The sequence below is a fragment of the Neoarius graeffei genome, chromosome 25 (genome assembly GCF_027579695.1).
Source record: "Neoarius graeffei isolate fNeoGra1 chromosome 25, fNeoGra1.pri, whole genome shotgun sequence".
NCBI classification, from domain to species: Eukaryota; Metazoa; Chordata; class Actinopteri; order Siluriformes; family Ariidae; genus Neoarius; species Neoarius graeffei.
In genome coordinates, this window is record NC_083593.1 from 6,425,446 (window position 1) to 6,442,169 (window position 16,724).

The following is a 16,724-nucleotide window of genomic DNA, read 5'->3' on the forward strand; positions in this document are numbered from 1 at the left end:
CTTCCAGCGGTTGTGGCTGGTGGCCTGCTTGTTGTGTCTTTGCTTGCTTGGTATACTATGGCCTATAAATATTGTAAAATAAATGCGCACGTGTGTATATATACCACTAACAGTGTATGTCTCCTTATATGTGGTGGCTAACTTGAGCCAGGTGGCCCTCACACAGCTGTAGACCAAAGTCATAAAAATTGATGGTGACAGTAAGAAATCCCGTTACCGACTTGCTCAACTAAGACTGATTTGACTTCATTGATTGTGGGTTGACTCTGATTAAAACAGGATGGGTGTTATAACTTATGCAACATGTACATGCATGCATTTTCACTGATAAAACGTAAAAGGCTAATTAAATAATCAGATGAACTGAGACAATCACATCCTGAAGCAAATTAAATAATCTTATACCGGTAATTTAAACACACAATACAAGTTACATGTATTAATCTAAATGCAGGTAAAACGACATGGTGTTTTTGTTTTGTATCCAAATGAGAGTCGGCGCTTACCCGTCTGTGTTCTCACTTCTTGAAGGCCGACCTTGTGGCCGATTGTTTCAAAACAATCTGACTTTCAATTGTTTGTTCAGTTCTCCGTTCATTCACTACTTCCACGTAAGGGCGAGATATTGCTGCTGAGGCGAGCATATCCAGCGGAGAAATCAGACGGCTGGTCCACTCATTCTCCATTTTCTCCATACTGAGTGCTCCGCCATTACTAAAACCCGGGACGGTATGGGACGCCACCGGGTTTTAGCAACAACCACGGGGAGGTCACTGCCCGAGTGATAGGTCAGGTTCCGTCCCGGGTTTTACCAACAACCCTCGGTTCATACTCCAGGAGAAGACAATAAAGTTGACTTGACAAATATGCTATACATGCTCGACATACAGCACAGATGAAATTTCAGTCCTCTCTGACCCACGGTGCAAACAGGCAATGCAATAAATAAAAATAGAATAATTGAAAAAAATAAACAGTATAAACACTCTAGATAGGAACTAGACATAGACTAAACACTCAGACAATATAAACAGTATAAATAAAACAGTATAAACACTAGATAAGAACTACACACAGACTAAACAAGACAGACTAAACACTCATATATACACACATAAATTGGTTCAAATAAACAGTCAAGGGCACTTGAGGTATAGCAGGTAAACATGAAACAAGCAGTATAAACAAACTAGCAGCTGTTAAGGTGAGGTAGTGCGGAATAGTGCAAATGAGCGAGGTAAAGTGAGACGTGCGGTCCCTGAGTTCAGTGCGTTAATGAACGATGAGGTGTGTTGGGGGGGGGGCTGTGAGGATGACATGTCAGATGCTGAAGGGGGGCGGGGGGGTGCGAGCCGAATCTGTGGCAGGGGGCAGAGGGGGGAGGAGGGGCAGAACAGGGAGGGAGTTGAGCCTCCTGACTGCCTGGTGAAAGAAACTGTTCTTGAGCCTGCTGGTTTTGGCCCGGCGACTCCGCAGTCTCCTTCCCGACGGCAGCAGGCTGAAGAGGCTGTGAGATGGGTGGGTGGGGTCACCTGCAATCCTGATGGCTTGCGGGTAAGGCAGGAGTTATAAATATCCATTAGAGAAGGGAGAGAGACACCAATGATTCTCTCAGCTGCTCTCACGATGCGCTGCAGAGTCTTGCAGCAGGACACAGTGCAGGCGCCGTACCACACGGTGATGCAGCTGGTCAGGATGTTCTCAATGGTGCCTCTGTAGAAAGTGTGCATGATGGGGGCCGGGGCTCTTGCTCTCCTCAGTTTGCGGAGGAAGTACAGATGCTGTTGGGCTTTTTTGGCCAGTGATGCGGTGTTGTTGCTCCAGGACAGGTCTTCAGAGATGTGCACACCCAGAAACTTGGTGCTGCTCACCCTCTCCACTGCAGCACCGTCGATAGATAGTGGAGCATGCTGGGTGTGCTCTCTCCTGAAGTCCACAACAATCTCCTTCGTCTTCTTCACGTTCAGACGGAGATTGTTGTCCTTGCACCACATGGCCAAGCGGCTCGCCTCGCTCCTGTAGATTGTCTCATCGCCATTGTTGATGAGACCCACCACAGTCGTGTCATCCGCAAACTTAATGAAGAGATTTGAGCTGGATGTTGGTGTGCAGTCGTGGGTCAGCAGAGTGAAGAGGAGGGGGCTCAGCACACATCCTTGGGGGGGCCCCCCGTGTTCAGTGTGATGGTGCTGGAGGAGTTGCTGCCGACCCGTGCAGTCTGTGGTCTCCCCGTCAGGAAGTCCAGCAGCCAGTTGCACAGGGAGGTGTTGAGTCCCAGCTGGTCCAGTTTCTGAATGAGCTGCTGAGGAATGATTGTGTTGAATGCTGAGCTAAAGTCTATGAACAGCATTCTGACGTACGAGTCTTTTGTCTCTAGGTGGGTGAGGGCTGAGTGGAGGGCAGTGGAGATGGCGTCATCGGTCGACCGGTTGGACTGATATGCAAACTGGAAAGGGTCCAGGGCGGGGGGGAGGGCAGACTTGATATGCCTCATGACTAGCCGCTCGAAGCACTTCGTGAGGATGGGAGCGAGTGCGACAGGGCGGTAGTCATTGAAACAGGAGGGAGACAGCTTCTTCGGGACCTGGATGATGGTGGTGGTTTTGAGGCACGTGGGGACAACAGCCTGGCCCAGCGAGATGTTGATGTCTGTAAAGACATCTGTGAGCTCCTCGGCACAGTCTCTAAGGACACGACCAGGAATGTTATCAGGACCTGGGGCTTTTCGTGCATTTGTCGTCCTGAGGGCTCTCCTCACGCTGTCTGGGAACAGTGTCAACACCTGGTCACCGGGAGGTGGTGGGGTCTGGTGCAACTGAATTTACTTTCCTTTTCTTGTTTTATTTAATTGTTGGTACTGTACCCTCTTTCAATAGGGGCTTATAGCCAACGCGCCTCAACAGATCAGAGGTCTCGTACGAATCTTCAGTAAAACGTGCAGAGCAGAGGGGAGACCACTTCGTTGTGCCTGTGAACAACAACTCGCAAAACACGTACAAATCTTTGCAGTTTGAACATTCTTGGGCCATGAATGCAACGTAAATCCACCTTCTGTCATGTTGCTGCACCTGCCAGGTCTCAAGGCATTTATAAATGAAAGTGAGGCTATGGTTCTGCGTATCTTCTTTAAGTAGAGAGACCTTCTAATAATCCTTTTACCTCAGTCATCCCCCTTTTTTTACTCTTCATCTTTAATGTGAATTTAAATGCTTCCAGACTTGAGGACAATGCATGTCATGGTTCTTTTCACCATTTCCTTCCGAGCTTGGATAATTTTAGCTGATTTGCTTTACATTAAAGCAAGCCTGGCCCTCATTTGATGTGGTCCACACACAACAGCTCCTTTATTACAGCTGAGAAGTTCACAGAGAGCCTCTCAAGATCTCTTTGCGAGATGAAAGGAGAGTTGGAGACGTGGCAGAGGTCACATGTGAGGACACGTCTTCACTGTTCAGAGAAACTCGAGCAGCTTGATGCTCACTGGACACTTGAACAGAGCACCATGCTCCTGATCAACGTGCGATTTCAAATGAAGAGCCTGCTGTTAACACCAGATGTGAGCACTAATAATGAGCATTGCCGTGAAAATGAATGCAGAGCGATCCTTCAGGAGAAGAGAGAGGGAGAACAGGGCTAATGCAGTGATGCTGAAGAGTTCCTGGTTGATTTATTGCAAGGAGGTCGTCTCACCTTAGAAATGTATCATCTCAGAGGCTGTTAGTCTGAGTCGAGGAGGTGTGGCCTCTGTTGAGACGATGTGCATCTCATTACTTGCCTCTAATTATAAGGATTCACAGCTTTGTGAACGTGTGTTGTAGGTTTGATCTGGAGCAGAACCAGGCTCAGGATGAGGTGCAGAGAGAGAGGATACAGCGGGAGAAACTGGCCAGAGAAAAAGACGCGTTGACTGGAGAAGTGTTTACAGTCAGACAGCAACTGCAGGTAAGATGTGTGTCGCGCTCGCTCACTCCATAGACTCGATCTCACTGTAGTTCCTGCATCTATTGTCACATAACACGAACCCCAGTCACTGGCTGTTGTGATGAGTATTGACAGAAAATCAATTCTTGATAAGTTGACTATTACTTCCCTTTATACTTAATTAGAAGAGGCATTTACATTAAAATGTGAATCCATGCAGTCATCATATGTCATATTGGGGTTAAGACACAACGAGGCAAACGAAGTCAGGGGTGGGATTATTTAAATCCTGTTAAAAAATGAAAAGTTTCATTGTAAATGTGAGAACACAACAAAACTACAAGATGAGGAGTGTGTGTGTGTGTGTGTGTGTGTAGGATAAGGAGCTGGAACTGTGCGGGCTGAACGTAAAGCTGGAGCAGCTGGAGGCCGAGCTACAGGATCTCTCCTCTCAGGAGTCAAAGGACGAGGCATCGCTGGCCAAGCTGAAAAAGCAGCAGCGCGACCTTGAGGCAAAGGTCAAAGATCAGGAGGAGGAGCTGGATGAACAGGCTGGATCCATCCAGATGCTGGAGCAGGTATGAATAAGGACCACTTTGAGGCAGTTAAGGAACTGCCTGAAATAAAAATTCTTCCAGAAAATGTAGTGTCAAACAGAAGGATGAGTGTGTGTGTGTGGGGTCAGGCTAAGCTACGTTTGGAGATGGAGATGGAGAGGCTGAGGCAGATGCAGTCAAAGGAGCTTGAGAGCAAAGATGAAGAGGTGGAGGAGATTAGACAGTCATGTAGCAAGAAGGTAAGACAAGAATCACTCTCAGCCCTTTAACCTCAGGCTTTGATACTGGTTTTTGATGCATCTTCATAATTGTGTGTTACAGCTGAGACAAATGGAGCTGCAGTTGGAGGAGGAGTATGATGATAAGCAGAGGGTTCTGAGAGAGCGGAGAGAGCTGGAGAGCAAACTGCTGAATGCTCAAGACCAGGTACAGCCCACTACATGACTCATAACCAAATCACCCCACGTTGAAGTCTTGTAAACTGCAGCATCACTGATTAACAAGAACATATTGCAACCAGACAACTAACTAATCCCGACCCGCTTCACTGAAGCCAGGACTGTAATTAGCCGCACCATAACCGATTGAGTGGTTTGACTTGTCAGGTGAGCCAGAGAGACGTGGAGCTGGAGAAGCGTCTGAAGAAGGACCTGAAGCGCACCAAGGCCTTGCTGGTTGATGCTCAGCTCATGCTCGATCACCTGCAGAGCAACGCACCAAGCAAGAGAGAGATCACGCAGCTCAAGAACCAGGTCTCACTTTCCTACTTTAACACAAGACTGGTGTGGTCTCGAGAGTGCTCTTGGTCTACATTCGACAGGCAAAGTCGAGATGTAGGTGTGCTCATGCTTGCGTGTGTTTGTGTGTGCTGGCAGCTGGAGGAGTCAGAGTTCACCTGTGCAGCAGCTGTGAAAGCACGCAAGTCCATGGAGCTGGAGCTCGAGGACCTGCACATCCAGATGGAGGACATGTCCAAGGCCAAGATAGCGGTGAGTTTATAGATGGTGCAACAGCTGCTTTTGCCTGAGATTAGCACCATTGCGTAATTGAAAGGTTTCAATTATTTTTCGTGCGCTGGGTGTGGCCGGTTATTGTGAGCAGTTACAGGGAAGACATCTGAAGTATGTAATCTCCTCGTCTTTTCCTGAGCCAGCAATATGCAATTACTCTGTGTAATTACTGTGTTCAGCCCTGCCATGTTTTTTTACAACAAAATGGTAGAAACATGATCGTTAAGAGAGTGGCAGCGTTTTAACAGGCAAAGTGTGTAAGATTTTCACTTCTTTTACAGAATGTAGATTACTACGGGAAGACATGATGTCCTGTCGGGCACTTTTTAAAACGGAGATCCAAGCTGGACAAATGCTGTTAGGTTACATTATTAAATTGTAAATGTTTCTACGAAACAGTGAAGAGAAAACAAGTACAACAGAATAAAATATGTACTGTATATCGATATGTTGGCATGCAAAAAGAAAACCAAACATCTTTGAGGCAGTTGAGCATCGGAGCAACATTTAACCCAGTTGTGCCACAGGAGAAAAAGCACATGGAGTGCTTCACCAGAGCTATATATGGTGTATATCGATTTCCCCTGTGCAATCAGAATGCCACAGAAGCACGAGTAGTGGTTATAAAAGTCCAATTACTCCCATATTTGGATCTCTAGTTTGTCGTAACTTCAGATGAACTATTTATCACGAGTGATATCAATGATCACATAATCGGAGCAATCTACACCAGCTGTTACTGATATTGTGCTTTAGATCACAAACAGAAAAAATTTTGAAGATGTCAACTGTGGCATAAAAAGTGTCTAAATTGTTTTCTTGCCAGTGTCCATCTCTTCGGTGAAATAAAGGAAAAGTTAAATATGCAATTAAAGTGATTTTGTTTGCTGCCCATCACAAAAGATACTAAACTCCTACCTTTGCCTGTTACTAATGCAGCACTATCAAGAGTATACAGTTTTGTACTTTTCACTTGGGACAGTTTATGTAAAATCCAAATCATGGTATACCGGTAGTCTTTAATCCAATACGTACCTTTAATAAGTACATCATATAACAACACGCACTGGGGTGCATGACGATAATCAACAGCAACATGCTGCCGATTAAATTTGTTTTTAGGTAAAGAACGTCACTTTATCCTTCTACAGTTACCCTGTGTCTGAAATCACTCGCTAAATAGTGCACTATAGAGTTAGTTCGCCATTCTGTAGTGCTGTCCGACTGTACGGTCAGAATTATTACACCCTATATAGTGGACTCATATGGCCCTTTTCCAGCTCACTTCAGCCCGACACGGCTTGCGTTTCGACTACCTTAGAGCAGCACGACTCAGCTCGCTTCAGCCTTACTCAGCACCCAAAACTCGCACGGTTTTGGAGTAGGGCTGAAGCGAGCCAAACTGAACCGAGTGAGGCTAGGGGCGTGAGGAGACACTCCCCTGTGCACTGATTGGTGAGGAGGAGTGTCCTCACATGCCCAAACACGCCCCGCGAGCACGCTGGGATCTGTAAACACCGTAAACCCGGAAGAAGAATAATTACGAGAATTTCTGAAGCCTTATGCACCTCGCCTCATCTATACGCTCTTGCCAGTATCTGTTGGCGTTGTCGGTGACAACAAGCCACAGCACCAAGACCAGCAACACTAACGACTCCATGTCCTCCATGTTTATTGTTTACTATCCGGGTCGTGAGACTACCGCTTAAAAGGTCACTGATGTCACTGTTTGCGCCGCCTAACGACATCACGTGACGTCCACCCACTTTCACTAACTCCACCCAATGTGTCCACCCACTTCCAGCCAGCACGGTTCAGCGCGGTTGTAGTTGAAATGCAACTCCAACAGCCCCACTCAGCTCGACTCAGCCCAACTCAGCCGCGTTGGTAGTGGAAAAGCGGCAATAGTATCCCACAATGCACCCTGAAAAGTAGAGTACAACTAATGGTCACTAATCAAGCAACATATACCATCATGCATGGTGGTTGCGCTGAAAGGAGGGGGGAAAAGTGCTGGAGGAAAAGAAACATTATAAACAGACATTCGAGTACAGTTAAAAAGAATAAAAGTTGCAGGGCAGACCGAGGAATTAATCAAAAGCAGCGGCAAAGAAGAAAAAGTATTCAGCCTTGATTTAAAAGAACTGAAAGATGCAGCAGACACACAGTACTTTGTATTTATTATTTTGAAAACCCACTAGCTGACTGATCTGGCACATTTTAATTGTACGACAGCAATGATAAATAACAGCACGGCAGTGTCCTTAAGTGTGTGGTGTTTTTTTTTTTTTTTTTTCCCCCCCTTCATTTTACCAGTGAGCTCACTATATAGTTCTCTAGATAGGGAGTAGTGAACAAGTGAGTGATTTCAGACGCAGCCTTAATGATGTGGAAAATCCATGCAAATGTTATCACGTACATTGTAGTTACGATAAACAGCCATTCCTGCACCTTCAAGATAAAACGACAAAATACAGCGTCCGTTCTCCTGAAGACTTTACTGTGGTGGAAAACGTATAGCTTTTACCTCTGACTGTTACAAAGCGCTGCCAGTGGGGACTCCTTCTAAAAATGTCTCCACACACACAACACATTTGTAGTTGTACACCATACAAGTCATTGTGAATGATTTGTTACAACAGAAATCATTATGTATTAGAATGAGCGCATTAATATAAAGCGACGAGGTGATGTGGATTTCAGCCAGAGCTACTGCTATAGAAAACTGCAACCCATCAGACTTTATTCAGCAATACTGTGGTATAAAGGTATACTCTGATCAAATTTTGAAACGAAAGATACAAATGAAGGTTTGTTGTACTATATATCCATTATTACAGGCTAATTAGTAGTATTATTGATTTTGACGGTTCAGACTTTCATTTTCCTCTGCGGTTTTGGAGTGTAGCGTTTGTATTAATGACACTTAAATGACAGTTGTGCTCCTGTGGGATAATGTGCTGGTCTGCTTACAGCTGCTAATTGGTGTACTTAATTACGGCTCCTTCCTTTTGGTCTTTTGGGATAGTCGATCTCTCTCATTTGAATTGTGTGTGTACACTTTTTAGCAGAACGTGAAATGAACAGTCATTTTTAGTGTTTTGGTTACGAGATGAAGTCGCTTTTCTCCAGAGGGACAAACCCCATGACCCTTTTGTCAGAAGTCGTCTAGAAAGACTTTCTATATAAATGCCAGCTTTACAAATCACCTTAAAGATATTATAGTCAAGAGCAGATGGATGATATGATATTGAGATTGAAGTCTCTCTCTCGCTTTCTATTTTCGTCTGAGTGTATCTCAGCTGGAGGAACAGATCAGCAGACTGCAGCGAGAAAAGAACGACCTGCAGTCACGTCTGGAGGAGGACCAGGAGGACTTGAATGAGCTGATGAAGAAGCACAAGGCAGCTGTGGCCCAGGTTCCTCACAATCCGCTTTCTCACTTTCCTTGTGTTTGATCTCTTAGGATACATTTGCGGAATGAAATGTGCGTGTGTGTGTTTTTTGATTGTAGTCAACAAGGGACTTGACTCAGATCAGCGACCTGCAGGCTCAGTTGGAGGAGGTCGGAAAGGAGAAGCAGGAGATTCAAGATAAGGTATTACAATAGCCGCAAACACCTTGGATCTTGTCAGATCTTTATCTAAATCTAGTTCAGCGATTGGCTGCACTCTGGACAACTTGGCATTCTTTAATGACCGCAAACCTGTTATTTTCTGATGCAAAGCTCCTAATTAAAGAACGCTTGCACAGAAGGAGCTTACACGTGGTAAAGCCTCTCCAAGAACAACGAAGTAGAGTGTATTAAATAGGAAAGGTAAAAAAAAAAAAGCAAAGTCGTTCTTTGTTACTGATTTGTCTTCCAATTTGTCATCGTTTTTTACTTAAAATGCTGTTGGCACACTTGGAAAGAAAACATTATCAGGTGAAAACGAGCACTGGCTTGTAAACGTTTACAAATCTGAGTGAAAATTTTGAAATAGAATACAGATATTACAGCAGCGATATCTCAGCATTTGCTTACTAAGGTGCAAACAAGAATTAACATTTTTCTGTGCTTGGAAAAGAACACGCCTTTACTCGTTCAAAATAGACACTTGAAGTCGAGCTTGCGCTGCACGATGAGAGAGCGAGTGCTCACCATTTGACTGCTGCTCTCAACATGATGGGACTCGTGTTACGAAAATGCTTACTAGTGCTTTGTGATGCAGTTGCTCATAGAAAGTTAAATGTCAATGATGGTACTAATCACCCGAGTCTAAAAACGTGTTCACGTGAACTTGCTCAACTGACCTTTTGTGCAATTTTATGGAATGAAACATCAGAGAAAGCGAGAGACGAAAAGATTAAGCGCTCACAGGTCGGCACTGGTGCAACTGCTCGATTATTGCTTCTTCCATTACCTGGGCACAAATTGGGTGAGAGATTGAAGGAAAAACCAGCAGTGTCTTTGTAAGAAGTCATTTCCAAAATCTCCGATAGTATGAAGGTCATAAAACATGACTTGCAGTCTGATCAAACAATTCAGTGAGCCCTCATGCCCTGTGGATGGGGGCGGGATCTTCTTGGAAAAGAACACACCCACCAGAATAGAAGCGTTTCATCATAAGATAAAGGTGATCAGTCGGAATAACTTTATATTGATTTTCAAAGATGCATCTGTTGACGGGGACCCAAAACCATGCCAGCAAAAATAAATAAATGCCCCTCACATCCTCTTTTAAAAAAAAATAAAACAGCCACATATCGTGTATTGTTTACACTCGCACTACATGACAAATGATTTCTAGAGAATTTAGCCACAATGGCAAAATAAAATCAGACCCTTAAGGTCTGAAAATATCAACTATATATTGAGATGAGCACCATAGATATTGTGGGAGCATGTAAATGTGTTTGGCTGACCCTTGAAATGAAGAGCACCATTTCTCCACACAGCTCCAGTCTGTGCAGAACCAGCTGGAATTCCAGGAGCAGTCAATGGTGGAGAAATCTCTGGTCAGCAGGCAAGAAGCCAAGATTCGCGAGCTGGAGACCAAGCTGGAGTACGAGCGCACCCAGATCAAACGCCTGGAGGTGAGGGAGAGCCAGGGATGGTGAATGTGTGTGGGTGGAAGGGTTGAGGGGCCATCCTAAAAGTCATTGAGCATGCAGTGGAGTGAAATAAATCCGCACCTTTTACAGAAGCACACTTGAGCCATAGGATTTATTCAACGACACGTCCATTGAGCTTCTAGAGTCCTCTGAGACACAATGCTTCCTTAGATTTTGAGAGTAAGACACTGTATCCATTTTCAACATGCATTTAATAATAATAATAATTCCACCCTCAAGCTTTGCTCAGTTTGATGCTTGTATGGAGTGACACTTTTTTGCCTCTTTTCCCTGTAACATGATCAAGATAAACTGTATAACTAACGTAAACTTTCTTATCCCTATACAATAGGGTGCATCAGTTGCCCTCACTTTCATAAAATCTGATACATTTTTGTTCGGGTGTTCCTTTTCACCAATAAAGACATCCTGTAACATTTTTTGACCATATTCAAAAGTCTAATGGTGGCACCATGAGGTTCATTTTTTTGCCAAAAAACGCTTATTTTATGTTTTCGCGTAAGGTTTGAATCACAATGTTGGACTCCATTTATTGATTTCTTGTGAGCCAGAGATCATGTTAAGAACCTTTGCAAGGGATTGAGAAGCATTAATGTGATTCATAATACATTTGTATTGTTTAAAAGTAGCTGAACAATGATTCAATGAACAGCGAAAACTCAAACTGTGCTTGATGATATATTTAGAATATGGACTAAAGATGTGCAGGCGGCACGGTGGTGTAGTGGTTAGCGCTGTTGCCTCACAGCAAGAAGGTCCGGGTTCGAGCCCCGTGGCCGGCGAGGGCCTTTCTGTGTGGAGTTTGCATGTTCTCCCCGTGTCCGCGTGGGTTTCCTCCGGGTGCTCCGGTTTCCCCCACAGTCCAAAGACATGCAGGTTAGGTTAACTGGTGACTCTAAATTGACGGTAGGTGTGAATGTGAGTGTGAATGGTTGTCTGTGTCTATGTGTCAGCCCTGTGATGACCTGCTGACTTGTCCAGGGTGTACCCCGCCTTTCGCCCGTAGTCAGCTGGGATAGGCTCCAGCTTGCCTGCGACCCTGTAGAGCAGGATAAAGCGGCTAGAGATGACGAGATGAATGAGACTAAAAACGTGCATCTAAGATATTTGGTATACTCTATAAGGTGCCATAATGTTTCATGAAAAGTGATTGAAATTTTGTCATAAAAGTCATAAAATAGCAGCTTTTTCCATAACTTTGAGCTCCTGGTGCCACCATTAAACTTTTGAATTTTGTCAAAATATTTCACCCAGTGTGTTTTCTTACCAAAAGGAACATAAAAACAAAAATGCATCATGATCGGAGGAACTTTTCATTTTTAGGGGGCAACTGATGCACCCTACTATACAAGCACACCGATACAGCCTTCAATCCATGGTGTACATGTAAAACACAATGTCATACTCCACCATCCTCTTCATTCTCCGTGTACCTGCAGGCCCTGGTGACGAGGCTGAAGGAGAACCTCGAGAAGATAACCGAGGAGAGGGACCAGCGCTCAGCTGGCGAGAACCGCGAGAAAGATCAGAACAAGCGCATGCAGCGGCAGATCCGCGACATCAAAGAGGAGATGACTGAACTGGCCAAGAAGGAGACTGAGGCCAGCCGCAAAAAGCATGAATTGGTAAGCGAAAACGGGAAATTCTGGCTTCAGTAGGTGAGAAATGCTCAACAGGGCCCCATTTCTTAACATAGCAGCGTGATGATCTTCAGATGACGTCACATCCGCCTCATTAGTTATTCAAAACTTTTGCTGGTGGTCTACCAAAGCTCAGTTGACAAAGCGTTTGTATGGAGAAGGTGCATTGCTCACATGAAAAATGCCTTACGCTTGCGTTGTTTTAGGTTGTTTGAATCGATCAAACCGTGAAACTGATAAGTTTCTTCAGGGTTCCCCGTGAACTAATAAAGCGTGAACGAACAGGATTTCACAAAAAGACGTCGAGCAAGGCGGCTTCGGAACCTCTCGCTGAAATCGAAGGGAGCCGAGTCGAAGCATGCTCGAGTTTGCAGTGATCACTTGGTGAAAGGTTTGTTTGTATTTCCCTCTCAGCTGTCCTTAGTGTTTTCCAAGTACTTTTCTTGCCATGTGTCGTTATTTTATGGGACTTTTTTTGAGACACGAAGCGTTAAAGTCCATATGCATGAAGGTTGCGACAAAACTCTTACCCAGCCATACAGTTTCAATGTGCCGTGATCACTTCTCCGTCCTGTTTAACTAAGGCTACATCCACACGACAACGAGATTTTATTAAAAAAATATCGCGTCCACATGGGCAATGGATCAGTAAAATATCAGGTACATATGGCAACGCAACGCTTGCTGAAAACGATGCAATACACATGCCACACCTCCTACGTGCGCTGTAAGACGGTCCCATCGGAGACACCAGAACAATAGAAGAAGTAGGACGCATGCGCATAAACCCCTTCTTCTAGCTGGCGTGAAGCACTCACAGGAGCAAGCACACAACAACAAGAAGAAGATGGCTGCGACTACGCGAGGAAATCGTGCCTTCTGTGTGTACAAATTAGTTTTATTAGTGTGAATAGTTTTATATAACTTAGTGTGTGAACGTTTTGAAAAGCAGTCTTATCCAATAAAAAAAAAGAAATTTAAGAAATGGTTCAGTTATTTGTTTATTTAAAAGAAAAGCTGTATACAAAAGTGAATGCAATGCAGTGGTTCATACAAAACAGCGAGAGTGCTGCTTGTTCTAGTCATGTGGTTGTGATGTCATCGTAAACAAATCAGTTCTACTCATCCAGATGACTTTGCAATGGCGCCGTTGCCAGATTTTTCCACTCTGGAACCCGTTCTCGTTTTGGGGCACCCAAAACGCCGGTGCCGTGTGGACGCCAGGCCGAAACGATAAACAATTTTATCAGATTCACCTGAATCTGTTGCCGTGTGGACAGCCTCTAAGATCCAGGTCTTTCTGATGATCTTTGTGAATGATTTGCCTGAGAGATAAGAGCTAACACAAGTGAGAATCAAGCCAACCGTTTGTTTACACTTCTTCAACTTGCAGCACTTCGTTGTAAAGACGCGAATGAAAAGCTTAAAATTATATTTTACACTTTCACAGGCACAAACAATGCAGGATTCATTCGGCAGCGACTTGATAGCGAGGTCCTTTACCCAGCCACATACAAAAAAGTTGTAAGCCTCCATACTCTTCCACGCTTTCATGGTGTAGAAGGACGTCTGCAACGCCAGATAGTTTGAGATGTTGGGGAACTCGACTGAAGGGTAGTTTTTGACATCACATAACGCGTCCTTCTTTCCCAGACTGTAGGGGTCGATTCTCTTACACATAGCGAGCAGCAGCTTCTAGATTACAAGCGTACTCTGATAACTTAGCACTAGTTATTTGCACCACAGCAGCTGTTTAGACCATCAGCTATTTCACTTCTGGTAAAACCGCTAAGAAAAGTCACGTGACTGAAACCCAGCAATAGACCCCTTTCACTGACGTCACCCGAAACCGGAAGTAAACAGACCCTGCGCCATTTTGGAAGACCAACAAACTCGTGATAACGGCAGCGGTATGTGAACCCACGAGAATAAAGTGGAGTGGCAAACGACTTAAACAAACAAATCTGAGCTGTTTTATTTATGATTTATTGGCCCAACAGTAGACTTGAAAGAAACCTGTGTGAGACTTGGCAAAAAACTGTGGATATAATGGATAAGTCTGTGCATGATCTGCGGACACTTTGAGGTAAGCAAACGCAAGAAATTCAGATTTCAAACATGCTAAATTGGCCTCAAGTTGATAACTGTATGAGGAGCAAGCCTCCCAGACTTCTACAATTTAATAATAATAACTATGTGTAGGTTATTCTTAATAACAGCTGTAATATCACGAACCAAGCCACTAACAACATAATTGTAAGCCTGTAGCCCTTTGTAGGCTTTCAAGTCATCAGCAGTGTAGGCACTGGGTGTAAACAATAAATAGTTTACAATGTCCGGGTAGCAAACAGATGGCAGAATTGGTGTCCGGTCCTCCTTATGTATCCGACACGGAGAAATAATATAACTCGTGCTGCCTACCGGATTACAGTCGTCTGTTTTATTGCATCAGTACTAGTATCACTTACTATACTCATCAGTCATAGATTAGTCCAGTACAACATGACCAGCTTGCTTTTTTCTCTTTTGACTTTCGCAAGTTTTTTCAGGCTGGTACAGTCAAAAATTGAAAAAAGTTTTGGCCGACTAAACTAGTCATCAATTCTTCTAGTGTATTAATTGGAGTCGACATGAAAACGTTCGGTAAAAACTTTAAACCAGTACAATCTCTTCTTCAAAGTTTCACCAAATGGTTTTATTTATGCAATTTAAAGCTCATAATACTGTATAACTTTGGTCGAGCAAAAACATGGCTGAATCCTGAATGACTCCTATTTGTTTAAATAGGAGACTACATAGGCGGCAAAATGTAGTTTCTTTTTCCCTGCCATGGAAGCGCACTTGTATACCGAGGAGGAAAGCAATTTGCATTACAGCCGTGAGGCGGCTCGGCTCGGTTTTCCCTTTCGGGCGCTCTCGTTTTCTGTTAGAATTTGGTAAAGAAAAAAATATATACATTATTTACCAGCTTACCGGGTCCATTAACATAAATCTGACAGCTGACAAGGTCGGGATATAAACGAACTTTTGCGTTAAACTGTGTGCTTGGATTCACATAATTTTTTCTGAGTCTTATCATATGGGTCAAACCCATCAATCACAGCCAGTTTTTCCACATACCTGCCCTTTCTGCAACTGGTAATGTACTCACATAACCCGAATTATCAGCCATCGTGTCACTTTACTCTCGCTCGTACTTTTGTTTTATATTGTGAGTGCATGTACTTGGTCTTCCAATATGGCGCCTAACAAAATCTCGCGGCGCGGTGACGTCATGTGAAAGGGGTCTATAGGGAAATTTCGACTAACAAGAGAACTTCCTGTTCCATCAGGAAATGGACATCGAGAGCCTGGAAGCAGCCAATCAGAGCCTGCAGGCTGACCTCAAGCTGGCCTTTAAGAGGATCGGCGATCTGCAAGCCGCGATTGAGGACGAGATGGAGAGCGACGACAACGAGGACCTCATCAATAGGTACATGCGCTCATATTAGATGTTTTATCTTTTGATGTGATGTTTGTATAACTTCTGATTTCCCCTCGTTCTATTCTATAAATATGCTCCGTGTTTCCTGTCTTTTTGTGAGATCGGCCCTGTGTAATGGCACCCCTGGAGCATGCTTCTTGTCTGTGTGTTTATCGAGGAGCTTTATGCCCAGTCTCTACATGTCTGCTGTAAACAAAGTACAACATAAGAGCATATACAGTGTGTTTAACTGAGTTTCTTTTCTGCAGGTAAATATTAGGACATTGAGAGACTGTACAAATAAATAAAGTGCACACCCACACACGTACAGCAGGTCCTTTGTTGTGCCACAACACCATGAATTGAATGATATTTCCATGTTTTTTATCATCTTTCCTTTTCTATCCATCTGTGTGTATGCGAGACAGTTTGCAAGACATGGTGACAAAGTATCAGAAAAGGAAGAACAAAACGTGAGCACCTGAAACACACGGTCATTTGGTTTACGTTTATCTAAACATTACTGCACATGAGAGCATGAGCATGGGGAATAAAAATAATGCATTAAGTGTGCATGTTGAGGAAAAACTAAACAAGCTTTCATTATTACAGCTCCCACTTAACAGCAGCATCCGTCAGCCATTTTAACTCGTGCATGAATCTGCACGCACTCCATGTCTGCCTCATATCCATTCAGCCATCGCGTTTATGCCTCATTTCATTTAACAACTTCTTGATTCCTGAACAGACAGTGCACTGATAAAAATAACTAACTGGATGAACTGATTGCAGTGGAGGGTCAGCTCGAGCTGTGTCCAACAAATTCTCCTGCGTGTCAGGTTATCGTTATGCCAAGGCTGTAATGGTAACAGTGGAGAAATTGATTTCTAGACAAATCAAAAATGTCAAGAGGCATAAACTTGCTTCTGAATATATTTTGAAGGAATGCTGTGTGAAACATGAGAAATGTGCCAACTGGACAATAATACATTATCTCAGGATTCCAGCATGTAGTAGC

At 44.0% G+C, this 16,724-nt stretch overlaps 1 protein-coding gene across 8 annotated transcripts in view; it reads left to right on the plus strand.

Moving 5' to 3' along the window:
- myo18aa (myosin XVIIIAa) overlaps positions 1-16,724 on the plus strand; it is a 114,356-nt gene that overhangs the window by 84,613 nt on the left and 13,019 nt on the right. For all 8 annotated transcript variants that reach the window (XM_060908508.1, XM_060908507.1, XM_060908509.1 and 5 more), the window contains 11 exons: positions 3,819-3,942; positions 4,299-4,499; positions 4,607-4,717; positions 4,800-4,904; positions 5,084-5,230; positions 5,354-5,467; positions 8,791-8,907; positions 9,003-9,086; positions 10,427-10,564; positions 12,043-12,228; positions 15,576-15,715. In XM_060908508.1, coding sequence (XP_060764491.1) covers positions 3,819-3,942; positions 4,299-4,499; positions 4,607-4,717; positions 4,800-4,904; positions 5,084-5,230; positions 5,354-5,467; positions 8,791-8,907; positions 9,003-9,086; positions 10,427-10,564; positions 12,043-12,228; positions 15,576-15,715 — 1,467 coding nt within the window. The remainder of the gene's footprint in view (positions 1-3,818; positions 3,943-4,298; positions 4,500-4,606; positions 4,718-4,799; positions 4,905-5,083; positions 5,231-5,353; positions 5,468-8,790; positions 8,908-9,002; positions 9,087-10,426; positions 10,565-12,042; positions 12,229-15,575; positions 15,716-16,724) is intronic.